At 43.6% G+C, this 26,865-nt stretch overlaps 2 protein-coding genes across 2 annotated transcripts in view; both read left to right on the top strand.

Moving 5' to 3' along the window:
* Positions 1 to 935: 935 nt before the first annotated feature.
* Positions 936 to 26,865, top strand: part of LOC311041073 (1-phosphatidylinositol 4,5-bisphosphate phosphodiesterase delta-4-like) — a gene marked incomplete at its 3' end in the record, with an annotated part of 41,626 nt that continues 15,696 nt past the window's right edge. Inside the window, exons 1-9 of the mRNA XM_084051511.1 lie at positions 936 to 1,059; positions 8,831 to 8,881; positions 11,315 to 11,473; positions 12,909 to 13,137; positions 14,084 to 14,213; positions 15,076 to 15,307; positions 21,961 to 22,162; positions 23,803 to 23,947; positions 26,332 to 26,484. Of these exons, the coding sequence (XP_083907637.1) occupies positions 8,857 to 8,881; positions 11,315 to 11,473; positions 12,909 to 13,137; positions 14,084 to 14,213; positions 15,076 to 15,307; positions 21,961 to 22,162; positions 23,803 to 23,947; positions 26,332 to 26,484 (1,275 nt within the window). The 5' untranslated portion in view covers positions 936 to 1,059; positions 8,831 to 8,856. The remainder of the gene's footprint in view (positions 1,060 to 8,830; positions 8,882 to 11,314; positions 11,474 to 12,908; positions 13,138 to 14,083; positions 14,214 to 15,075; positions 15,308 to 21,960; positions 22,163 to 23,802; positions 23,948 to 26,331; positions 26,485 to 26,865) is intronic.
* On the top strand, positions 15,884 to 19,336 carry LOC311040976 ((E3-independent) E2 ubiquitin-conjugating enzyme UBE2O-like; the record flags this gene model as incomplete). The annotated part of the gene is made up of 1 exon (XM_084051414.1): positions 15,884 to 19,336. The coding sequence occupies one exon, from the start codon at positions 15,884 to 15,886 to the stop codon at positions 19,334 to 19,336; it is 3,453 nt and encodes a 1,150-aa protein (XP_083907540.1).

Below are 26,865 nucleotides of genomic sequence, written 5' to 3'. Positions count from 1 at the left end.
TTTACTCCACTACAATTATATGAAAACTTGTTGCTAGATACTTTGTAGATTTTGATTATTTTACAAAACACGCATTAACCACTTCAGCCCTATATACATTTAGGCAGGGCCGCATTAACCGTGGAACTTAGTGGAACTTGTGTTCCACGGCCCGCAGCCTGCAGGGCCCTGTGAGAATTGTGTATTTATTTTTTGTGTATTTAAAGAAAAAATGTTGATTTATATTGGTCAAATAGAACCAAATTAGACCCGAAAAATGTCTCGCGCGCGTGTGTTTCGCTGCGCGCGCGTGCATGTGCGTGAAATTATGCCACTGGGGGGGCCTTTGATTTTGTGGTGTTCCACGGCCCTGAGGGGTCTTAATGCGGCCCTGCGTGATTTAGGCCATCGCATCGCAACGCATTGTGAGCTTGTAGTTCTGCTATTTTCAAAAGATTTTTATACATTTTATACATTTGAAAACTTGTGAAATGGGACATTCTGCATAATGAGCACTTTCTACTTTTGGTACTATAGGCCTAAGTACATTTTGATACCAATACTTTTGTACTTTTACTTTTACTTAAGTAAAACATGTGAATACTTTTTCCACCATTGCATATGTACCTTTATGTGATGTCTTTATGCCGTGTCATCGACTGAACGCTCCTTTTCAGAACAGGGACAGCTGTACCAGTGACAGGACAAAAAACAAGAGTGAGAGAAAGAAAGAGACAGATAAAGAGAAAGAGGGAGAGAAAGAGAGAGACAGGTACACACGTGTCCCCTCCAGTGACAGGCTGGTGATGGGAGGAAGGGAGGAGGGAGGGAGGGAGGGGAGGGACACTCAGAGCAGAGTGACGCCGTGCTGACTGCATGTCAGCTGTCTCTGTCTCTGTCCCACTGCAGGGTGACAACGAGGAGGAGGAGGAGGAGGAGGGAGAGAGACAGAAGGACAGACGGACAGTAGGCTACGGACAGACGGACACGGCTCTGTCTGCTGGCTGGGTTTACTCTCTGTAGAGTTCTAGATCTCCTGCTTCAGCCAGCCAACAGCAGACCAGGATGATCCTCCAACAGGTGAGAAAACACACACACACACACACACACACACACACACACACACACACACACACACACACACACACACACACACACACACACACACACAGACACAGACACAGACACAGAGAGAGAGAGAGAGAGCTTCTACTGTGGCTGTTCTGCCTCTTCACTTTCTTTAGTTTGGGTCAACTCTACTTTCAAGGCTATAATAGAATTGAATCAGTGGTGTAAAGTAACTAAGTACATTTACTCAAGTACTGTACTTAAGTACACTTTTGATGAATTTTTACTTTACTTTTCTACTCCACTACTGTACATCTCAGCGGCAAATATTGTACTTTTACTCCGCTAGGATTATTTGAAAACTTTAGTTACTAGTTACTTTGCAGATATAAATGAGTATATTATAAGACATACATTAACCGCTTTAGCCCTATTTTATACCCAGGCTGTTTGAAAATAGCAGATCTACAAGCTCACAACGCATCGTGAGCTTGTAGCACTTTTACTTTTGGTACTCTAAGTCTATTTTGATGCCAATACTTTTGTACTTTTACTCAAGTAACATTTTGAACACAGGCCTTTTACCTGTAACAGAGCATTTATATATTGCGGCACCGGGTGCCACGCTATGAGCTTGTAGATCTGCTATTTTTTTTTAAATCGAGAAAATTTGTGCAAATCTTTGAATACATATATTTTTAAAGTGAACATTTGTAACTCAAATCTTTGCTTCTGGGGGGTCCCTGGAACAACATATTTTGAGATGGGGGTCCGCGGCCAAATACATATCATTTTGGGGGTCCTTGACATGAAACCACTGACATAGAAAACATATGTTTTTTTTCCAAAAAACTGTCAGGATTTAGAAGGCATTTTGTAGAATCGGAACCTCAGGTCTTAATGTGTTAAATTGTGAAGCATAGCACTGCTGAAACCTCATATTCTAACCGTTTGTGTTTGTTGTGTAAATTAACGCTCTATTCTAAGCTCGTATTGAGCTTGTAGATCTGATACTTTTGGGATATTTTTTGAATTTGAATCCTGAACAGTAGTTACAGTTTTGGACATGTGAGGTTTCTACTGGACAGAGACGATGTGTTTGTGTACTGTAACTACTGTTCAGGATTCAAATTCAAAAATATCCCAAAAGTATCAGATCTACAAGCTCAATACGAGCTTAGAATAGAGCGTTAATTTACACAACAAACACAAACGGTTAGAATATGAGGTTTCAGCAGTGCTATGCTTCACAATTTAACACATTAAGACCTGAGGTTCCGATTCTACAAAATGCCTTCTAAATCGGACATGTGAGGTTTCTACTGGACAGAGTCTCAGTTGGACATGGTAATGGAAGAGAGTACATTACCTACATATGTTTGGTTGTCTCCAATGTCATGGTTATATAGCAGAATAATCTAAAACAACAACAACAACAACAAAGCAAACGAGTGTGAGTTTGAGTGAATTGCTTGGTTTAAAGGTAGGGCAATGATTTTCTTTGGTTAAAATAAGTGTAAAATAGCTCTATATTCTGATAGTATTCATTGCTATAGAGTGTTTGTTCAGTAAAAGGAGTCTCCCATGTCTCTCCAGCTCTTTATTAAACAGAAAATGCATTTTCAGTGCTCTCTCTCTGTAGCAATGATTACTATCACAATATACTGTAGTACTTTAACCTTTTAACAAAACAAAAAATCACTTATCCTAGCTTTAACTTTGAAAATATGAGAGTACAGTTTGGCTTGCTGTTGTTAGGTCATGTTTTGGACACAGTTGTGATGTAACAGTGGTGGAAAAAGTACTCAAATGTTTTATTTAAGTAAACGTATCAAGTAATTTAACATTACTTGAGTAAAAGTACAGAAGTGTTGGTATCAAAATGTACTTAAAGTACCAAAAGTAGAAAGTATTCAAATGTGTAAAATGTCTCAAAATCTTTTGAAAATAGCCGATCTACAAGCTCGAGTAGAAGTAAAAGTACTGAAAAAGGTCATACTACAGTCTCACACAAAAGTATCAAAAATAGCCGATCTACAAGCCCACAACGTGTCGCATTGTAACATGCTGCTGTGGGCTTGTATGTTGGTTATTTTTTAATGTGTAAGTTTAAGTTGTGTGTCGCATCTGTGTCACTTTTTGATTTGAGCTAAAAAGCATTATTCTACACTTTGGGCTATTCAAAAATAGCAGATCTACAAGCTTGTAGCGCTGCACCGAGTGCCGCGCTACGAGCTTGTAGATCTGCTATTTTTTAGAAATCATGAAAATGTGTGCAAATCTTGGAATATATATTGTTTTAAGGCTAAATAAATATTAATTTATTATTATTAATTGATACAAATAAATATTGAACCAATGAAAGTATTAACAAGATCTTGTGACTCTAATCACGACATGGATGGATAGGAACACATGTTCCTGAAAAGTAACAGGAACCCAGGAACATTCACCACAGATCACAACGCATCACATCACCACGCTTTGTGAGCTTGTAGATCGGCTATTTTCAGCGGAGAGATTTGGCGTAGAGGGAAAAAAGAGCGGAACTATTATAGAGCTCATTACAGAACTCCGGTAAACTAAGTATTAGTTAAACTATAGTATTAGTTTACTAAGTATATAGGGTTTAAGTGGATAATTGCTCCTAATAGTTAGGAAGAGTTAAATGCAGAGGCTGAATTTCACAGACGTATAAATGTACGCTGACAGATACCCGGTAACATTAACCCATTATATCCGGGAAAGCAATACATTATAGCACATTGGTTCTCAAAGTGGGGTCCGGGGACCCCCAGTGGTCCAGGGGGTTCGAGGGGGTTCGAGGGGGTCCCCAGCAAAAGTAGTTAATATAGCGTCACAATCATTTTAACTACTTTAACCATTATTTTATACTTTGGCTGTTCAACAATAGCAGATATACAAAGTCATACCGTGTCACTTTGTGCCGTGCTATGAGCTTGTAGATCTGCTATTTTGGAAAATGTTTTCAAATCTTTGAATATATATATATTTTTAAACGAAACATTTTAACTCAAATCTTTGCTTCTGGGGGGTCCCTGAAACAACATATTTTTTAAATGGGGGTCGGCGGCCAAATACATAATTGTGGGGGTCCTGGACATGAAACATTTTGAGAACCACTGATATTACAACATGTGTTTTTCTGAAAACTAGGATTTAGAAGACATTTGTAGAATGTGTTAAAGGGGTTAACATTATTACAGTACTATGATCATTTAAGAGCAACATTCATTTGGAACAGCATTACGACAAGTTGCAAACAACATGATTTTGAGCATGGGTGATGCAACTTTGATGATGGAGAGGGCAACTATATTTCCACACTCACTCCAGAGGGACACATATACTGTTGGGCAGACAGACACCTCTTATCTCTGTATTTTAACTTTTTTCGTAAATGAATGCCGTACTTCGCAATTCTATGTCACAAAAGTAGCAAAAATAGCAGATCTACAAGCTCAAAACGTGTTGCAGTGCGACGCGTTTTGAGCTTGTAGATCTGCTATTTTTGCTATTTTTGAATTGGAATCCTGAAAAGTATCATTTTTATTTAATTTCAAATGCATTTAGTTATACTTATGTTAACTTTATGAACTTAAATACAAATACACTGGACATAAAAAAGACAATAGAATTGTAATACTAGTCATCAAGCTACTAATATAGACTGAAGTAATTAAAGCGGCTCATGTTTGCATGTTTGGAATTGTAAACAGCTGAAATCAATGATATATCAGTATTCTGATATTAACCTGCGGGCTGCATTAAGTGAAGGTGGGGGGCGCCCTGTTGCCCATGTATGATTTTGAGAATAGACCACCCAAATAAATGACCGGGGCAGTCTCAAATAGGTCCCCATGAATGCAGGAATTGGCGACTATATGTGTACAACGGTACTAATAGATTAGAATAGACTAATAGATTTAATTGATTATGAAGATTAATTGATAATCGATCATTAAAAAAAAAGTTTCATAATGAATCCCTATGTTGGGCCTTTTATTTTTATTTTCTTTAAAAAAAAAATGAAAATAGCAGATCCACAAGCTCACAATGTGAGGCGTCTTTCACTATGTTTTGCACAACACCGGGACAATGTAGCGGTTCCCGGTTCGATCCTGGGCTGCCACTGTCTTACTGTCGAAGTGTCCTTGAGCAAGACACTGAACCGCTAACCGCTCCCGTTGTGCAGGTTGGTGCCTTGCATGGTTTCAGGGACGTGCAGAAGGATTTGGAGAGGCAGGGGCTGGAATTTCAAAAGGGCACCTATTGGATTTTTTTTACGAGCAGAGAGATAATGGCCAAAACATCTTGAAAATGTGTTTTTCGGTTGCCGATTTTCTGTTTAGTTTTGGTCATTGTCGCCCGTTTTTCTTTAATAACACGGGCTAGCAAGGCCGTACAGCGACAAACTAGATACCCGAGGAATGTTAACTTCGAGTTGCATCCAATACATCCACTGACATTTCCGTCAGCCTTACCGTGAGGCCGCCAGGGGCAGTTTAAATGTTTTTTTTATTTATTATTTGTCTCGAGAGGGCACTTTTTTAGCGAGGGGTAAAAAGGCGGGGGCTCAAGCCCCCTTTCATGTCTATGTGTGCACGTGCATGCATGGTTTTCCTCCAGCCATCGGTGTGTGAACACACTTTGTATAGCGGGCGCTTTATAAATGCTCCCATTTACCACCGTTTAATCATTAGGAAACAATCGCTAAGAAAACAATCGATAGCTGCTGCAAGCCCTGCTATTGGCCCACACGGTCATGGGCAGTGTGGTGTTACTCAAGTACTGTACTTAAGTACAATTTTGAGGTACTTTTACTTTACTGGAGTATTTCCAATTGTCAATACTTTTACTTCTACTCCACTACATCTCCGAGGAAAATATTGTACTTTTACTCCACAACTACAATTATTTGAAATCTTTATTTACTAGTTACTTTGCAGATATAAATGACTATATTATAAAACTCAGGTATTTAGGTATCAGGTATTTACTCAAGTAAATGTTTAATTCCAGACTTTTAACTTGTAACAGGGTACTCCTACATCGCAGTATTGACACTTCTACTTAAGTAAAACATTTGAGTACTTTTCCCACTGTGTTTACCACCAATTTAACCGTTAGAAAAACAATCGCTATTAGCAAAACAATCGATAGCTGCTGCCTGCAAGCTAGCCCTGCTATTGGCCCACACACACGCACGCGGTCACGGGGTCCCATGGGCCCCCGCGCGGCGCTGTATATATATGGGGTCATGGTGGGTGAAAGGAGGGCGGTGAAGCGAGACAGAGCTTTGGGGAGAGCTTAGTGTGGCTTAGTGGTCGTAGAACAGTAGAACCGGGACAGGGTGTTAGAACAGGAAGTGGAAGAGACATGAAAAAAGTAAATTAAAAAAATGCAAGCGTGAAAGAATGCCACACAGAGGTTAACCCATTAAGACCGGGAACGCATCTGTGTGTCATTGTTTGATTTCTTTGGCTATTCAAAAATAGCAGATCTACAAGCTCATAGCGCGGCACTCATGAGCTGGTAGATCTGCTATTTTCTTTTTTTTTATCGTGAAAATTGGTGCACGTCTTTGAATATATGTGTTTTTTTAAAGCGAACATTTTTAACTCAAATCTTTGCTTCTGGGGGTCTCTGGAACAACATATTTTGAGATGGGGGTCCGCGGCCAAATACATATCTAAAAAATGAATCTAGTATGTTGCTATACAGTATCAGTGGTGCTCCAACTGTTTCCATGTCAACGACCACCCAAAATTATGTGTATTTGGCCGCGGACCCCCATCTCAAAATATGTTGTTCCAGGGACCCCCCAGAAGCACCGATCGGAGTTAAAAATGTTCGCTTTAAAACATATTTATATATATATTCAAAGATTTGCACACATTTTCCACAATTTTTCAAGAAAGAAAAAGGCATATTTTATTATTTTTGAATATCCCCAAAAAATCTTAAAATGACACAGATGCGTTCCCGGGTCTTAATGGGTTAAACAGGGTCCTGATTGGCTGTGGGTGTGTCACCCAAACATGCAGAGAGCAGGATGAGAGCAGAACAAAGGGCTTTGCTGATGCTTCATGTCTACAGAGACAGACCCCTACACAACAGGGTCCAACATCAGTCAGTCTGGTGGCAGGGTTGCCGTGTCCGCCTATTATAAGCGACTTTGGGCTTGTTTGTCCTGTAAAGTTGCTTGTAATTATTGGTAGTTGCGGGTTGCGGTTTTTGGGGCTTGTTTCTGAAGTGTAGTTGCTTATTAAAGGGATAGTTCACCCCCAAAATGACATCGATTAGTCACCCCATGGAGACTTCAATTCATGGATATATATATATTTTTGTCGCATTCCTATAAGCCAATAATTTGATGACCAGCGGACCGGTAGGCAGCGGTTCCGGTAGGAGACACAGAGAGTGTCCTAATGTTGTTACTTTTAAACCATTGGTTGTGAAACATTTTCATGTCAAGGACCGTTTCAAGAAAGTTTCCAAATTTCCCACATCTTTTTCAAGATTCTTTGAAAATAGCAGATCTACAAGCTCACAACGCATCGCGATGCGTTGTGAGCCTATAGAACGGCTCATTTCAAATAGCCGATAGATAGATTAAATGGTGGTAAATGGTGCTATTTAGCCGTGGTATATATTAGGTTTAAAGTGGTTAAACTGTTATAGTCGCTTCTTTTGGGCTTGTTTTCGTGGACCTTGCGTATTTCTCTGTCTACAAAATCTACAAAATCTGTCTATAAAATTTACAAAATCTGTCTACATTGCATAGTGTGTGTGTAGAACGGTTCCTTTAGTGGTGATGTTTACTGTCAGAAAGAAGTGTTGAGAAAACAGTGTTTTTTCAGGCCATGGAGGTGGTTATATTTATCGGATGTATTGGAGTAGAAGTAAAAGTATTGAAAATTGGAAATACTCCAGTGAAGTAAAAATACCTCAAAATTGTACATAAGTACAGTACTTGAGTACATATACTTAGTTACTTAGTTACCACCACTACATAACTTTTTCATAGATAGCTTCATAGACTAGTTTGACAGCGCTGTCATCACTGTTGTGTCTATATTAATGTTGTTGTTGTTTGTTTACACTATATTTTCTATATGTTGGATTCACGTTAATGTGGATGTTCAGACACAATCTGCTTACTTTTGCTATTTTTGCATTGTAATCCTGAAAAGTAACAGTTTTGGACACATCACATGAGGTTTCCACCCGACAGAGACGATAATAATTATGCAAACGATGTGCTTTGCAAGTGCTGCACGTTCTCCTATCTGATGCAGGGGGAGGTTTTGCGTGTCAACCTGCTCTCGGAGGTGCTTCTCTTTCCAGCGTCTCACGTTGACGTGGTTTCGTAACGTGTGAACATGAAACTTAAACAACTAGTTCACCCAAAGGAGTTCGAGGCGGTTGTTTTGGTCATTCTCTCCTGCCAGAGATCGTCAAATTATCGGCTTAGGAAAGCGACAAAAACAAAACAATCTCCTTGATTGAATTCAAGGCTGCCTTCATGGGGTGTGTAATTGATAGAAAACAAGTCTTTTTTTGGGGGGGGTGAGCTACTCCTTTTACCCATCAAGACCGGGAACGCATCTGTGTGTCATTTTTAGATGTCTTTGGGCTATTCAAAAATAGCAGATCTACAAGCTCACAGTGCGGCACTCGGTGCCGCGCTGTGAGCTTGTAGACCTGCTATTTACTGCTATTTGTTTCATGTACGCTCCTTTTTCTGTGTTCTCCTCAGATGGCAGAGGAGTGACAGAACTACAAATGGCTTCCACCGGGAGTGGCATGCGTAAGTGTTACTCAACGTCTGTCACTGTGGCGTCCTGGCTTATTTAAAGTCCAATTTAGGACACTTTCACTTAAAAATAACCAGCCAACCGCCGCCTGCCGCCTGCTAATGGCTGGGCTGATCCAGGATAAGTAGGCTAAGCTGTTTCCCAGTCTAAACATCAGAGTGTGTGTGTGCGTGTGCTGTGCGTGTGTGTGTGTGTGTGTGTGTGTGTGTGTGTGTGTGTGTGTGTGTGAGTGTGTGTGTGTGTGTGTGTGTGTGTGTGTGTGTGTGTGTGTGTGTGTGTGTGTGTGTGTGTGTGTGTGTGTGTGTGTGTGTGTGTGTGCACGTGCGCGTGTGTGTGTGTACAGTATGTGTGCTTTGCAGTGTCCTCATAGAGTAGAAAGTTGAGGGTTAAATAGGGTTATGGCTGGGCATTAGAATTAGGATAGAGTTAGGGTTATGTTAAGGTAAGATAAAGAGCTAAATTATAACGTTTTTGCTTGGTAAAAAGCTTTTTGTTAAAAGGTTATTGCTCTATATTGTGAAAGTAATCATTGCTGTAGAGTGTTTGTTCAGTAACAGGGGTCTGCCTGTCTCTCCAGCTGTTTTGAAAAACTGAACATTTTTTTTTCAGATGGGACACCAATCTCATCCAATCAGGAAAGAGAACCAATTTATCAGCTTTCATTTATTTTTTCCATCACTCTCGATATCACTTATTCAGCCTGTGTTCTCTCCTTATTAGATGAAACTGGTATTGTGACCTGAACATTTATTTTCTGTTTACTAAAGAGCCGCTTTGAACGAACACACAATAGCAATGATTACTGCAGGAATAGCTATTCAACACATACTTTAACACACACACACACACACACACACACACACACACACACACACACACACACACACACACACACACACACACACACACACACACACACACACACACACACACACACACACACACACACACACACAATAAATATATATATATGAATATAAACAGCTAGTCTTCTTCCTGGTGTTCACATGGAAACACTTTACAAAAACAATTGCACATAAAAGCCATAAATTCAAACTCAGCAACACAGTTCATACTGTAGTAAACAAACCAATGATGTTCTGTTAAGGTAAAGGGTTAAGTTTAGGGAATTAGTGCAGTCAGCGGAGAGGCCTCGTTCGGATGCCACACACACACACACACACACACACACACACACACACACACACACACACACACACACACACACACACACACACACACACACACACACACACACACACACACACACACACACACACACACACACACACACACACACACACACACACACACACACGTAATGTTCCATTAAAAGTGGAACATTTGGTTCCATATGTAATGGAAACAAATGTGTGGGGGGAAAGAAAGTGGCGTCCCTTTAACAAAATGGACCCCATGGTGGAGCGAACATTCTGAAAAAAATAACTGACCGCGTGGCGCGTTGAGGCGCGTCATGAGCTTGTAGATCTGCTATTTTTGGTTGAGATTATTTATGTAGAGGGGAAAAAAAGGAGCGGGCCTAGTGTAGACCCCTGGGTGACTCCAGGCAACTTTAGGTACAGAGTATGAAAAGAAAGAAAAAGAAACTAAAAGGAGTTGAGTCCAGTCCAACTTGGGGATTTATTCATCATATGGACTTTCTGTATTGAAGGGAAATCTCACTCCTCTCTTTAGCTTGTGTGAGGTTTTTATGGGTGTACATGCCATGTGTTTGCATGTTTGTGTGTTTCACAAACATGTTCAGGTTTCTTTATCCTAATAAAAATAGTGAAATCAACAGGAAGATGACATTTATATATATATATTTTAAAAAAAAACATTATTTGGTTTGGTTATGTTCTATATTGTCTGAATCATCTTTGTTTGCGTTCGTTTATGTGCTAAAAGAGTGACTTTGAGAGCTGTTTCACCGTACAATGTAAGTCAATGAGGAGCATATTTTGAATTATCAATTTCTAATCACTGGAGCAATTATTTTTGATTTCTCGTCCAGGTTTGGAGTTACATCATGGCGAGGTAACTACACAACCCAAACCTCTACCGGAGTGGTCTTGCCCTTTAAGTAAACCTTCTAGTCTTGAGTTACAACTGTACTTTCTTCCATCTAAACCGAATACTTCGCCCCAAAATTGCCGATCTACTGTACAAGCTCACAATGTGTCGCTTTGCAGATTACAGAGTGTGTCTCTCTCCCCAGGTTTCCACGGTGACGACAACCTCCAGTCCATGCTGGTGGGGACAGTGATGTCTCTCTCTCTCTCTCTGTCTCACTCTGTCTCTCTATGTCTCTCTCCCCAGTTATCCAGGCTGACAACAACCTCCAGTCCATGCTGGTGGGGACAGTGATATCTCTCTCTCTCTCTCTCTCTGTCTCATGTCTCACTCTGTGTCTCTCTCCCATGTAGGTATCCAGGGAGACGATAACCTCCAGTCCATGCTGGTGGGCACAGTGATGAGGAAGGTGAAGTCTCGCAGCTGGAAGAAGCAGCGTTACTTCAGACTGCAGGACGACTGCATGACCATCTGGTACAAGTCCAAGAAGGCCGGCAACACACACGCCACGTGTAAGCACAGGGCAGTGCTGATTTTCACTGCAAATTTTGATTTAGTCTTAGTCATAGTTTTTTGAACAAAATTCCATTTAGTTTTAGTCATATTTTGGTCATCTGAAATGTTTTGGTTTTTGTCTAGTTTTAAATGTCGACTAAATATCATAAGGTTATAGTCGACTAAATCTACAGTTGATTTAGGCGACAATATATTTTTTTTGGCGGTGCCTTGATGGCGTCGCAATGGCTGATTTTACACTTGGTTGCATGCTGAAAATAGCCGATCTACAAGCTCACAACGCGTCGCAGCGCGACGCGTTGTGAGCTTGTAGATCTGCTATTTTCACTTGACTCGTCTTAGTGCTACTGGATCTCTTCTCCACTAGTCCCTCACTAACTTTTTAGTCTAGTTTGTATTTGTTGACGAAATTGTCAATATATTTAGTCTTAGTTTTAGTCGTCGAAGCTCAGTTTTTATTTTGTGTTTTATTTAGTATTCGTCAGTGAAAGAAGGTAGTCGACGAACATTTTTTGTCTTAGTTTTAGTCGACGAAATCAACACTGATACAGGGGTGTGGGGTTTGAATCCGACGCCCACTCCACATGTAAGCACAGGGAAGGGTTTCGCCTCCCAATCTCAGGGCGCACACTCCTTCCTACCAGATGAGTTATTTTCACAATCTTAAGGGGCCTTTCACACCAAGCACCATAACTACAATTATAATTACTAGTCCATACCCGCTGAAGTGTGCAGGCTAAAGGAGTTGCAAGCGTGGGGTTATCCCGCGACTCCACACCACGACTATAAACATACGGACAGCGTCATGCCATTGGTTTCTACAGAGCGAAAATGAAGCCTATTCTGTGTGTGTGCGTGTGTGTGTGTGTGTGTGTGTGTGTGTGTGTGTGTGTGTGTCCATTTCTCTCTCTCTCTCTCTCTCTCTCTCTCTCTCTCTCTCTCTCTCTCTCTCTCTCTCTCTCTGTATGTATGTATGTATGTATGTGTCTCTACATCTATCTCTCTGTGTCTCTCTCTGTGTGTGTCTCTCTCTCTCTCTCTCTCTCTCTCTCTGTCTGTCTGTCTGTCTCTCTCTCTCTCTCTCTCTCTCTCTCTCTCTCTCTCTGTGTGTATGTGTGTGTCTCTCCATCTATCTCTCTCTCTGTGTATGTGTATGTGTGTGTCTCTCCATCTATCTCTCTGTCTGTATCTCTCTCTCTCTGTGTCTCTCCACATATCTCTCTCTGTGTGCATGTGTGCGCTCGCGTGTGTGCATGTGTGTCTCTCCATCTGTGTGTGTGTGTGTGTGTGTGTCTCTCCATCTGTGTGTGTGTGCGTGTGTGCGTGTGTGCGTGTGTGCGTGTGTGCGTGTGTGTGTGTGTGTGTGTGCGTGCGTGCGTGTGTGGTGTGGTGTGTGTGTGTGTGTGTGTGTGCTCGTGTGCCTCGGTCTAGTCTCGGTCAGTGAGGTGGAGGCGGTGAGGGAGGGCCACCAGTCCGAGGTTCTCCTCAGCATCGCCGAGGAGTTCCCGGCGGACCGCTGCTTCACGCTGGTGTTCCGCGGCCGGCGGGCCAACCTGGACCTGGTGGCCGAGTCGGCCGAGGAGGCCCAGTCCTGGATCCAGGGCATGAGGAAGCTCATCTACAACCTGGAGAACATGGACGAGTGGGAGAAGCTCGACCAGTATCCTTCCACACAGTGGTGTAAAGTAACTAAGTACATGTACTCAAGTACAATTCTGAGGTATTGTTTACTATGCTGGAGTATTTCCAATTTTCAATACTTTTACTTCTACTCCACTACAATTATTTTTTATTATTATTATTTACTTACTAGTTACTTTGTAGATTTAACCACTTCAGCTCTACAGTATATACATTTCGGCCATTTGAAAATAGCAGATCTACAAGCTCACAATGCGTCGCGATGCGACACATTTTGAGCTTGTAGATCTGCTATTTTTTTGAAAGCCGACGTATAAATAGTTAAAGTTGTTAAAATGACTGATGCTGTATTAACACAATTTGCAAGGGACCCCCTGGACCCCACTTTGAGAACCACTGGCGTAAAGGACCCCCAAATTAATACGTATTTGACTACGGATCCCCCCCCCCCCCCCCCCCATCTTAAAAGTTTGCCGGGGACACCTATTACAAGATTTGTCTTGTTAGAATGTTTAAAAATATATACTCTCACTATTCACATACATTTAAATTTAAAGGGATAGTTCACCCAAAAACGTACTTATTTTCTATGGATTAGTCACCCCATGGTCCATGGAGACTTGAATTCATGGATATTTATTCGCTTTTGACTTTTGAGTCTCCTACCGGAACCGCTTTCTACCGGTCCGCTGGTCATCAAATTATTGTCTTAGGAATGAGTCAAAAGCAAAAAAATATCCATGAATTCAAGTCTCCATGGGGTGACTAATCCATAGAAAAAAAGTCATTTTGGGGGTGAACTATCCCTTTACAGGACCACAATGGAAATAAACTATTTAGCTTTATTGCGTTTTTTAAAATCCTTTTGATGTTGGTGTGCAACTGTATCAATGTATCAATCATAATCAATCAATCAGTCAGTCAGTCAGTCAGTCAGTCAGTCAGTCCTTAAGTGTCGTTCCCAGATGGATCGGGGATTGGTTCAAGAAGGCCGACAAGAACAACGACGGGAGGATGAACTTCAAAGAGGTGCGGGACCTGCTCAAGATGATGAACGTGGACATGAACGAGCACCACGCCCACCGCCTGTTCACGGTGAGACGCACTAGAACACCAGAGGGGGCCCCCCGCATTATGTCTGGGGGGGGTCCCCAGATGATTAGCTTAATGTCAGTGGTGTAAAGTACATGTACTCAAGTACTGTACTAAGCACAATGTTGAGGTGCTTTTACTTTACAGGAGTATTTCCAATTTTCAATATTTGTACTTTTACTCCACTACATCTCAGAGGCAAATGTTGTATTTGTATTGTTACTAGTTACTTGGCAGATATACATGTATATATTATAAAACATACATTAACCACTTTAGCCCTATTTTATACATAGGCTATTTGGAAATAGCTTATCTACAAGCTCACAACGCGTCGCTTTGCGACGCGTTGTGAGCTTGTAGATCGGGCTTGTAGAACAACACGCTCCGTCTCTTCACTGTGAGAGGTTTTTTTTTTTATCGATTAGTCAGGGGTCTTCAACAGGGGTCCGGGACCCCTAGGGGGTCCTCAGAGTTACTACAGGGGGTCCGCCAAATCTTTGTGTGATATGATTTTATTTTTTTTTACATTAACCACTTGAACCCTACCAGCATCCCTTTTCTTAGGAGAACTTTAGCCAAAAATAGCAGATCTACAAGCTCACAACGCCTCGCAGCACGAGGCGTTGTGAGCCTGTAGATCTGCTATTTTTGGCAAAGAGGTTTAGGTGTAGAGGGAAAAAAGAGCAGACCAAGTTTAATCTGAAACAAAATGTTATACAATATAGAGAGGGTCCCTGCTTCATCTATCTCTGAGCTAGGGGGTCCTTGGCCTGAAAAGGTTGAAGACCCCTGGATTAGTCTGAATAACCGTCACAAAAACCCTTACGTCTGTATCCCTTGTCCCCCGGGTGTCCCCCCCCAGATGGCCGATAAGTCCCAGTCGGGGACGCTGGAGGACGACGAGTTTGTGCTGTTCTACAAGATGCTGACGCAGCGTGAGGACGCCCTGCGGGTCTTCCAGGACTACTCTGGGGACGGACAGAAGCTGAGCCACAGGGACCTGGAGGACTTCCTGCGGGGGGAGCAGCTGGAGGGACCCGACGTCCAGCAGTACGCCAAGACGCTCATCCAGCTCTACGAGCCCTCTGACACAGGTATGAGTTCAAGGTTTCATGACATTCAGTTTTACCACACATTAAAAGTCTTTGTCATGGTCCTTCAAACGTGTGTAAAAAGTTTTTACTGAAAACTCCACTCCAGCGAGCCATTGCAGGTGTTTTTCTCTCACATTTCTAAAGCCTTTTCAACTGCGATGTCAAAAGTAATCTTTGCCTGCGCGGGTGTCGCTGTTGAGGGATTTTGCCTGTCAATCATCGCCTCTGCTTGTTGTTTTTAAAATGTCTTTATTCGAAATAAACATTTCAAATCAAATCAAATCAAAGCCCTGCATCAATATACTTCATTGTACAATAGTGGCGTGCAGAAATAGCTGATCTACAAGCTCAGCTATTTTCTCGTTCATTAATCGTACAAGGCTAAAGTCTTGCCCAAATATGGAGTTCCACATGACTCGAAACCGGCCTCCAAGTACTGACGACATGTCGATGACGTCGGACTTGTCCAAATATTGAGTTACACGCGGCTCCAGACTATCATCCCAGTACTTTGATCGGGCGGACACTGGCATTACAAACTATAGCTCCGCCTTCCGGACAACAGCAGCGGTAAATATGGCGGAGCCCGTAGAAGCGGATCCGACGGAAGCACGTCCAGCAGCAGCCGCCCCAACCTCGGCAGTGACGGCCCTCGTGGGATCCGAACCTCGGCCTGCGGCGCTCTCTCCCGCGGCGGGCGGTTCCTCTCAGCGGCTACTCTTCAACAACGACCTGGTCTCGGGGCGTCATCACGGGTCCGTCCGCTTCGGCGTTGTGCAAATGATCCACGGCGAAGAAGACTATTTCTGCCATTCAGACGATGACTTTTATTCTGACTCGGACCTCGACAACGGAAAAGGAGGAGGGGCAGGAGGGGTAGGAGGAGCCGTAGGAGGAGGCGCAGGAGGAGGGGAAGGAGGAGAAGGAGGGGGAGGAGATGGAGGAGGTGGCGGCGACCACGGAGACTCTCCGTATCCCAACTACGGGTTCAAGAGTCGGGCCCTTGGAAAGGGCTTTGTGCGCGTCCAGTGGTACCCTGACAGAGCAAAGCAAGACATCGTCAAAGAGACCAAGCTGAATCTCGAGGATCGATCTATAGGCGTCAGTGAAATCGTGCGACGGGCAAATTCCGGCGACAACCAGTGCGGTGTCGTGATCAGCGTCGACATAGAGTATGCAGTGAAGCTCATGGGGACCAACTGTGTACTGTACCCGGTCAGTAGCAAAGACCTCCAGCACATGTGCACTTTCAAGTATGGTGACTATGTAGCCTGTGACTCCTGGCTGGGGTCAGTGTATGACCTGACCAATCACATCGTCCTCAAGATGTCCAACGGAGCCAGGTGCTCCATGAGTGTGGACGAGGCGGAAACGTCGCTGCACGACGTCTATCCTCGCATCGGCGACTCGGGTCTGTTCTTCGACGAGGTCGATTTCTACCCGGGTCAGGTCCTGGTCGGTCCCGCCAAAGTCTTCCACGGCGTACAGTGGCTGTCGGGGGTCAAACCTGTCCTCAGCAAGAAGTGCAAGTTCAGGGTGTTGGTCGAAGAGGTCAAGGTGGTTGAGCTGAAGGTGACGTGGATCACCAAAAGCTTCTCCCCCAAAGGCGCAGACAGTAGCGTCGACCCCCCTCCCTCCACCATAACGCAGGAAAACGTCTGCAGGGTGCGGCGGCTGGGGTTCTACAACCAAACCCAGAAGAGGCAGCTGGGACAGAGGGCGCTCTACATGTTCCCTGCTAAGGGGGATGCCACGCGCATCCCCTGCGAAGGACCCGACGGTGCTCCTATCTCGCCCGAAGACCCAGTGACCAAGAAGATGAAAAGAATGTCCAAGGAGGATTCAGGGGAAAAGTCGACTGAGAATGCTGACACACAAAGTGACAACCTACACTCTGCAGAGGAACTTGAGGCGGATCCCAACAATAACGGTCCAGTGGAATCCACCTTTCACGACTCCCAGCACCCTGCTGATGGCTGGTCCGGGGAGCAGGATGACGATGACAACGCTGAAGAGGACACCGACAACACCAGCTGTCTGACCTCCTCGGCCTCCTCTGAGAGCGGTGTTCTGGGAACCGACTGCAAGAGGAGCAGCCCTATGTCCATCCGCAGCCTGAAGAGGAAGCATGAGAAGAAGGGGACTAAATTATCCCGTGAGTTCAGGCCTGGAGATAGGGTGACAGTGGAGGTGGTGTCCACCAAGACATCAGCAGACGTAACTTGGAAGGATGGTCAGATGGAGAAGGGGATCCGATCCAACAACCTCATCCCCGTCCAGCGCCACGACAGTCATGACTTCTTTCCAGGGAACTTGGTCGTTGACAAGCGACCTCACGCCTCTCAAGACCCAGCAGTGTATGGAGTGATCCAGTCTGGTGATCACAAAGGCAGGACGTGCGATCTCAAGTGGCTCAAACTTAACTCCTCCAGCGATGATTTGGAGGTGATAGGCGAGGAGGAGGATGTGAGTGTTTACGACATTGCGGAGCACCCAGACTTCCACTTCCGTACCAACGACATTGTCGTCAGAATATGGAACTCTGAGAACGGACAGACCAATGGCAACGAGACTTCAGTAGGTCAGGTGACCAGGGTGGATGTGAGCAGCAAAGTGGAGGTGGTGTGGGTTGACAACTCCACGTCCCTTGTCCTACCGCAGCACCTACAGCACCTGGACAACGTGGAGTCTGACCTTGTGGAGTCAGACTATGAGTCTGTGGAGTCAGAATCCATGGATGAAGATTCCATAGAGGAGGCTAGCAGTAGCCCATTCACTGAGGAGTGGATAAACATGACAACAATGGAAGAACTGTTTTCTGGCGGATTGGCCACCTCACCTACCCCCATTGAACCCGCATCCACCACCAACGTAGTGACCGCTGTGCCTGAAAAACCCACCGAGGAGTGCCTCATGGATGACATGAAACTCCAGGAGAACCTGAGGAAGACACCGGACAATGTGGCCTCCTTCGAGGAGAAGATGGAGACCACCGTGGTGGGAGGTGCAGGCAGTAGTGCAGCAGCAGAAACAGAGGTAGAGAAAACCGGGGAGGATCACCCCCAGCCGGAACTCCAGACACCAATCGGTGGTCCTGAGTGGCCCGTTGAAACACCAGTACTGTGCGGGCAGAGCGGGGGAAAACCTGGAGTCACTACCAATACAAAGGGTGAGGCCTTCTCTGTGCTGGAGCAGGCACCAGACACGCACACTTTTAAGAAGACAGAGTTCCAGCCAGCAGAGCCTAAGAAGTTCTTCAGCACAGTGAGGAAAGAGATGGCTATGTTGGCCAGCTCCCTGCCCGACGGCATCGTGGTCAAAACCTTTGAAGATCGTATGGATATATTCTCTGCGCTGATCAAAGGTCCGAGCCGCACACCCTACGAGGACGCTTTGTTCCTGTTTGACATCCAGCTGGACAAAATCTACCCTACGGAACCGCCCAAATTCCACTACCTGTCCCAGTGCAGCGGTGCCCTCAACCCCAACCTCTACGACGATGGCAAGGTCTGTGTCAGTCTGCTGGGCACCTGGACTGGCAAGGGCACTGAAAGATGGACCAGCAAGTCTAGCCTTTTGCAGGTTCTTATCTCCATACAAGGCCTGATCCTTGTCAACGAGCCCTACTACAACGAGCCGGGCTTCGACAGCGACCGAGGCCTGCAGGAAGGCTACGAGAATAGCCGCTGCTACAACGAGATGGCCCTGATCAAGCTGGTTCAGTCTATGACCCAGCTTCTGCAGTCCCCCGTCGAGGTCTTCGGCCAGGAGATCCGGGAGCACTTTTCCACGAGTGGCTGGCGGTTCGCGCACCGTCTCGAAGTCTGGCTGGAGCTCCACGAGTCCACCGAGAAGCGGAGAAGGAGTCACAGTCAGAGCGACCTTCCCGGGCGCAGCGGCTACCCAGACACCGGCTTCCCCCTCTTCCCGCTGTCCAAGGGCTTCGTGAAGAGCATCCAAAGTGTGCTGTCACGGTACCGCGCCGCTCTGGTCGCCACCGGCATCCCCGAGCACACCGAGGACGAGTAAGGGGCTCCACCCACCCCCCACTTCACCCCATGGAGACTTGAATTCATGGAGATTTTTTATTGTTTTTGTCGCATTCCTAAGCCAATAATTTGATGACCGGCGGCGGCTCCAGCCGGAGACATTAGCATCTTTCCGCCGGTCATCAAATTATTCGCTCAGGAATGCGACAAAAACAAAAAAATCTCCATGAATTCAAGGCTTCATGGGGTGTGTAATTGATAGAAAATAAGTCATTTTTGGGGTGAACTATCCCTTTAATCTCACAGATGAGTTCACTATACCACTGCTCTCGGGCAGAAACCTCTTATCTCCATGTTTTAACTTGTTTGTGTTTATTTCGTAAATTTAACGGCCCTACTTGATCATTACTACAGCGTCACATGAAAGCGTCAAAAGTAGCAGATCTGATACTTTTGCTACTGTTTTTATTTGAATCCTGAAGAGTAACAGTTTTGGACTTATGAGGTTTCCACCCGACAGAGACGATCATAGTCCTCCACATCAGTGGTTCTCAACATTTTTCTGGATCAGGGCCTGCACTTGAAAATCTTAAAAGCATCATGGCGGCCCACCCATCCGATAGGTGGGCCAGCAGCAGCGTTGCCAGGTCTGCTTCTTTATAATTTCCCCCAAAGATTTGATTTGAAAATAGCAGATCTACAAGCTCACAACGCATCACAACGCGTCGCATCGCGGCGCGTTGTGAGCTTGTAGATTTGCTATTTTCAAATAGCTGATGTATACTATGTTTAAAGTGCTTGGGCTTGTTTTCCTAGACCTGGTCGCTTGTTTCTCTCACAGAATCTGGCAACACTGTCCGGCAGTGCACGAGCATGTTTATTTTAATGATCGATTGTTGTTCCGTCTTGGATCAGTGGAACCAACCTGTTTGAAGCTCTTTATTACCGGTATCACAATATCACAATGAAAATACGTTTTCTGTGTTTTTTTATTTTATTTTAATTCTCATCCACTCTACTGCTGTTTAAACCAGTGGTTCTCAAACAAAGACGCCCCGATACATGATGTGTGTATTTAAAATGTTTTAAAAGCGTTCCACAATATTTCACTTTTTTTTCAAGATATTCTTTTTGAAAATAGCAGATCTACAAGCTCATGATGCGTGATGCGTCCTATAGATCGGCAATTTTCAAATAGCCGATGTATATAGGTTTAAAGCGCTCTTGCCCTAAGTCGCTTGTTTTCATAGACCTGGTTGCTTATTTCTCTTGTTAAATCTGGCAACACTAGGGACAGGGAGTAGTGAAATGTGAGAGTGATTTCTGACACAGCCCATGTCTAGTTGTAATATTTTTTGTTATATACTGTATATATATTCAGTTACACTGTGAGAAATACCACATTATGGTAACAAATACAGTATATCGTTATTCAATATTGTGGAATAGGAATGGGCAATATATCCATATTAATATCATGATATGAGACTGGATATTGTCTGCTACTGCGGATATTGTAATATGGTGATGCGAAGTATAACTGCTAAACCCTGTTTTTTCTAAATTTGATGCATTGTGAGCAATTCTATTTTGGAAAAAATGTTTGACCTGAAAACAATATTTTATCGTCACAATTCAGAATCAGAATTCCGAATCAACTTTTATTGTCATATCACAGGTTTACAGATGTAAAGAGGTGGGAGATTTGCAATTACATATTTGGTTTTCGTTAAGGAGCCATCATTTTAGTTTTAAGTAAAACAAAAATAGTACTTTTTACACCACTGTTTCACACTCTCTGTTAGCTCCAATCAGAACCTCTCCCTCCGCTATGTAGCTCAGAGATGAGGTCCCACACAGCTCGTTTTTGAGCAGGACATTTTCGAATATTTTCCACCATAAATACTTACCCTTTTCCGCACATCGTATCCAAAAAGTAAAGGTTTTCTGCACTGCTCTCAGATGTTTTACCTTTTAGGGGAAAAGAAAAATCTAAATGACAGGTTGGAACAAGTGTTTAAATCGCTTAAAATCTCAGCCTATGGCCAGTCAACCCCCGTCCGCATGCGCAGTAATGCTGCTATACTGCTGCTAAGATTGCATTGGGAAAACATATTATTGATTTCAGCTGTTTACAATTCCAAACATGCAAACATGACCCGCTTTAATTACTTCAGTCTATATTAGTAGCGACTAGTATTAAAATGTTATTGTCTTTTTTATGTCCAATGTATTTGTATTTAAGTTCATAAAGTTAACATAAGTATAACTAAATGCATTTGAAATAAAAAAAACATGTTACTTTTCAGGATTCCAATTCAAAAATAGCCAAAATAGCCGATCTATAAGCTCAAAACGCGCCGCGCTGCGACGCGTTTTGAGCTTATAGATCGGCTATTTTGGCTACTTTTGTGTGACATAGAAAGGCGAAGAAAAGTTAAAATACAGAGAGACAGTATATGCAACAATGTGTCCCTCTGGAGTGAGTGTGGAAATATAGTGGCCCTCTCCATCATCAAAGTTGCATCACCCCTTTTCTAAATGGTGCTCTCTCTCTCTCTCTCTCTCTCTCTCTCTCTCTCTCTCTCTCTCTCTCTCTCTCTCTCTCTCTCTCTCTCTCTCTCTCTCGCTCTCTCTCTCTCCGTGTGTTTCTCGTCTTTTCAGCCAAGCTGCTGAACGCCATGACCTTCGACGGCTTCCTGATGTACCTGGGCTCGCCGGACGGCTCCGTGTTCGACCCGCGGCGGAGCGGCGTCTTCCAGGACATGACGCGGCCGCTGTGCGACTACTTCATCTCCTCGTCCCACAACACCTACCTGATGGAGGACCAGCTCAGGGGCCACAGCAGCGTGGAGGGATACATCAAGTAAGGCTTTTTTTAATAGTTCCATCCATTTCAGTGGTGGAAAGGAATCAAGTACACGTACTCAAGTACTGTACTTGAGTATAATTTTTGAGGTAGTTTTACTTTACTGGAGCATTTCCAATTTTCAATACTTTTACTTCTGCTACACTGCATCTCAGAGGCAAAGTACTTTTACTCCACTACGATTATTTGAAAACTTTAGTTGCTAGTTACTTTGTAGATCATAATTATTATTACAAAACATACATTAACCACTTATCGACCAGCCCTATATACATTTCGGCTGTTATTTGAAAATAGCAGATCTACAAGCTAGCTGTGTCACGATGCAACGCATTGTGAGCTTGTAGATCTGCTATTTTCAAAAGATGTTTTTTAAAACTTGTAAAAACGTGTGAAATGGGACATTTCTGTATAATGACAGTACTTTTACTTTTGGTACTTTAGGTCCATTTTGATGCCAATGCTTTTGTACTTTTACTCAAGTACATTTTGAATTCCGGACTTTTACTTGTAACAGAGTATTTCTACATTGCAGTATTGATACTTTTACTCAAGTAAAACATTTGAGTACTTTTTCCTCCATTGGTTTTTAGTTTGATCAATTTTAGTTTACGTATGCATAAGAAGTTTTAGTTATTTTTTGTTTAGTTTGTATTTAGATTTAGTTTTATACCATCATAGAAAACATTAAAGGTAGTGTAAGTGATAGTTAAAGTTCTACATTCTGATAGTAATCGTTGCTATTGCGTGTTTTGTTCAGTAACACAGGGGCCCTCCCTCTCTATTTAATCAGGAGAGAGTATGGCCATTCATCAGCTTCAAATTTATAGTGTTCCAGTTTAGTTCCAATTTTGACAGCTCGTTTCTCTGTGTCATCACTTCCGATTTCCCTTCACAAACACTCTCTATAGAAATCCTTACGATCAGAATGTAGAGGTCTTTAACCCCCATTAAGACCTGAGATGTTTTATAAATGTTTTCTGAAAAACCAACGTTGCTATATCAGTGGTTCTCACACAATGACATGTATTTGGCCGCCGACCCCCATCTCAAAATATTTTGTACCAGGGACCCCCAGAAGCAAAGATTTGAGTAAAAAAAAAGGAATATATTCAAAGATTTGCACACATTTATGATTTTTTTTTAAAACTCCAAACTCATAGCATGGCACGAAGGGACGCGCTATGAGCTTGTATATCTGCTATTTTTTGAACAGCCAAAGTATAAAATAATGGTTAAAGTGGACACAGATGCTTTCCTGGTTTTAATAGACGGATTTCCGCGCGACGTCATCACAGAGCAGAATGCGCAATCTGCGCATGCCCGGGTGAAGGCGCGTTCGAAAATACAGCCCTGAGCGGCAGTGAGCGCACTGGCCAATACAAACTAATAGGCGAGTGTGCTCCGGTGCGTAATTTCCAAACGCACCCATAGGCTTCCCCCCGCAGCTGCGCGGTCATATTCCTCTCATGTTTACTAACAGGAAACCTCTCTATAGGTAGACGCTTATTTTAACAAAAAAACAATATCACTCTACCTGTGGCCCTTTAACGTAATGAATAATAAATCCATGTTAATCCCATAAGACTGTTCTGAAGTGAGTGAACACGCTGTGTCCTTCCGGCATCATCACGCAGGGCTCTGAAACGAGGCTGCCGCTGTGTGGAGGTGGACTGCTGGGACGGCGCCAACGGGGAGCCCATCGTGTACCACGGGCACACCTTCACCACCAAGATCCTGTTCAAGGACGTGGTCACCGCCCTGGGAAACTACGCCTTCAAGGTAGCAGTGGTGGGGTTGGCGAAAGGGCCTTTCTGTGTGGAGATTGCATGTTCTCCCCGTGTCCCCTAGGGTAAATGGTAAATGGAGCATTTATATAGCGCTTTTATCCAAAGCGCTTTACATAGATTGTGCATTACATTCACCCATTCACACACACATTGATGGAGGAGGAAACCATGCAAGGCACCAACCTGCTCATCGGGAGCAATTAGGGGTTCAGCGTCTTGCTCAAGGACACTTCAACACTAACTCTGGGGGAGCGCCCCAGCCCGGGATCGAACCTTGCGGTTTCCAGTTCACTCCACAATTCTATTGTCTTTTTTTATGTCCAATGTATTTGTATTTAAGTTCATAAAGTTAACATAAGTATAACTAAATGCATTTGAAATGAAATAAAAAAGTTACTTTTCAGGATTCCAATTCAAAAAGTAAATACATCTGAATTCCGATTCAAAGCGCACTGCGACGCGTTTTTTGAGCTTGTAGATCTGCTATTTTTGCTACTTTTGTGTGACATAGAATGGCCCGACAGTATATGCAATGTGGCCCTCTGGAGTGAGTGTGGAAATATAGTGGCCCCTCTCCATCATCAAAGTTGCATCACCCCTGATGTATACTATCAATAAAAAAGGCCCAACAAATATCTTTATAAAAAAAAGACGGATCTGACTGATTTTTCATATTCCATCCTGATTGGCGAATTTCGAACTTAGCTGGCCCACAATAACCTACCTGACCTGTGCTCCGAGGAGCACTTTTTCTACTTTGTAATGACTTTGGAGAAATCAATTGTATTGAGAATGAAGGCTAGTTTGACATCCTCTCAACGCTGGCATGGCGATTGTTTGTGCTTTCATTGTGCTCCGCCATGCCGTAACAACACAGCACTCAGCGTCTCATTGTCTATCTGTATGTAAGGGAGTACGACCGCCCTATGACAGCCACAGCATATCTGACAGCTTGGCCCGGCTGAGCAGTGTTGCTTATTATAAGCGACTTCGGATGGCTGAGCGACCTCGCCATGGATCCGCCGCAGGGCCCCGTGCCAAAGCGGAGCGGCTGCCAGCCAGCTCCAACGTGCGTGTCGGGGCTCACCGCCGTGTACGCGCGATTGTCTGCGGTCGAATACCGTGGCCTATCAAACCCCCCCCCCCCCCTCTCGTCCTGTCAGTCTGTCTGTCTGTCTGTCGGCCCGGCTGAGTGGAACTGTAGTCGTGGAAAGTAACCACTGTGCTAAATGTACTCGCGGGCGGATATTTGCACTACGCAGACCACACACTTTCATGGAGCCCCAAGGCTTTTAAAAAAAAATATATATCTTTATTTATAATCTCATGAAAATACATTACAACGTGAAATCGCGCAAAGACACCCGACTTAATGTTTTGAGGGCAAAAATAATAATGCATTCATTTAAAAAATAATTTAAAAACAAAACATTTTCACAGATTTTTTTTTCGCGTGGGGGGGAGGGGGGGGGGGCAACCTGAGCTTTGCTTGGAACCCCTAACTTCTAAAAAAAATGCCCCTGACTGTACTTAGGTTCAATGTTGCATGTTTTACTTTACTTGAGTATTTTTCGATAATTTATACTTCTACTCCACTCCCAATCTCAGAGGCAAATATTATATTTGTTTAATTCACAATTATTTTTTAAAAACCTTAGTTACTAGTTACTTTGCTGAATTAGATTATTATTACAAAGCATATATTACCACTTAAAGGCATAGTTCACCCCAAAATGACTCTTTTTCCTATGGATTAGTCACCCCATGGAGACTTCATGGATATTTTTTTGTTTTTTGTCGCATTCCTAAGACAATAATTTGATGACAGGTAGGCAGCGGTTCCGGTAGGAGACACAATAAAGAGTCTCCTTTGTATCTCCTACCGGAACCGCTGCCTACCGGTCAGCTTGGTATTGTCTTAGGAATGTTACAAAAACACTCTATGGGGTGAATAATCAAACTATTCCTTTAAGCCCCGTTTTTTTGGGGGGTTATTCAAAAATATTTATGTTTTTGAACAGATGTGATATTTTTTGATAACATGCGTTTCATACTTAATGCTTTGAATATTACGATGGCAATGCCGTATACTTTTACTCAAGCACATTCTTTCAACGCAGGCACTTTTTACTCGCATTTCTACAACGTGGCAACATTGCTGCTACGTTTACTCAACACCAAAACCGGAGTCAGCGTTGCCAGATTCTGTGAGAGAAACAAGCAAACCAGGTCTAGGAAAACCAGCCCCAAAGATGCGACTATGGGCCTACATGAGCACTTTAACATATACAAGAGCTGCTCCAGTGTTGAGTTACTGCACACGCTCTCCTTCACAAACACACTCGCCGTGTCCTTCCATTATGCTGTGTGTGTCAGGTATCAGAGTACCCGGTCATCCTCTCCATGGAGAACCACTGCGGGGTGGAGCAGCAGAGAGTCATGGCCCGCCATCTCACCCACATCCTGGGCGACAAGCTGCTGAAGGGCACCCTGGACGGCCGCCCCCCCATCGCCCTGCCCTCGCCTGAGGTGAGCGGAGCTGTGTGGACCCCCCCCCCCCCCCCCCAATGATTTTTTTTTGGGGGGGGGGGTTCCCCCCAGAGGATTAGTTTAAACGGCTATCCCTGGCTAATAAGCCAAATAAGCCTTAATACATTATAATTGACCTCTTAATTAAAGGTAGGGTAAGTGATATTTTTTGGTTAAAACAACAAGTATTTTGTTAAAAGGTTAAAGCACTATATTCTGATAGTAATCATATAGTGTTTGTTCAGTAACAGGAGTCTCCCCGTCTCTCCAGCTCTTTAATAAATAGAAAATCCTTTTTCTGGTAGGTGTCAAAATCTCAGCCAATCAGAAGAAAGTACCAATTTTTAAGCTTCATTTGTATAGTGTTCCAGTTCCAATTTT

The sequence above is a fragment of the Gymnoscopelus microlampas genome (genome assembly GCF_963454915.1).
Source record: "Gymnoscopelus microlampas genome assembly, chromosome: 24".
Taxonomy (NCBI): domain Eukaryota; kingdom Metazoa; phylum Chordata; class Actinopteri; order Myctophiformes; family Myctophidae; genus Gymnoscopelus; species Gymnoscopelus microlampas.
Note: the sequence above shows the minus strand (reverse complement) of the source record. Positions and strands in the feature narration are given on the sequence as shown.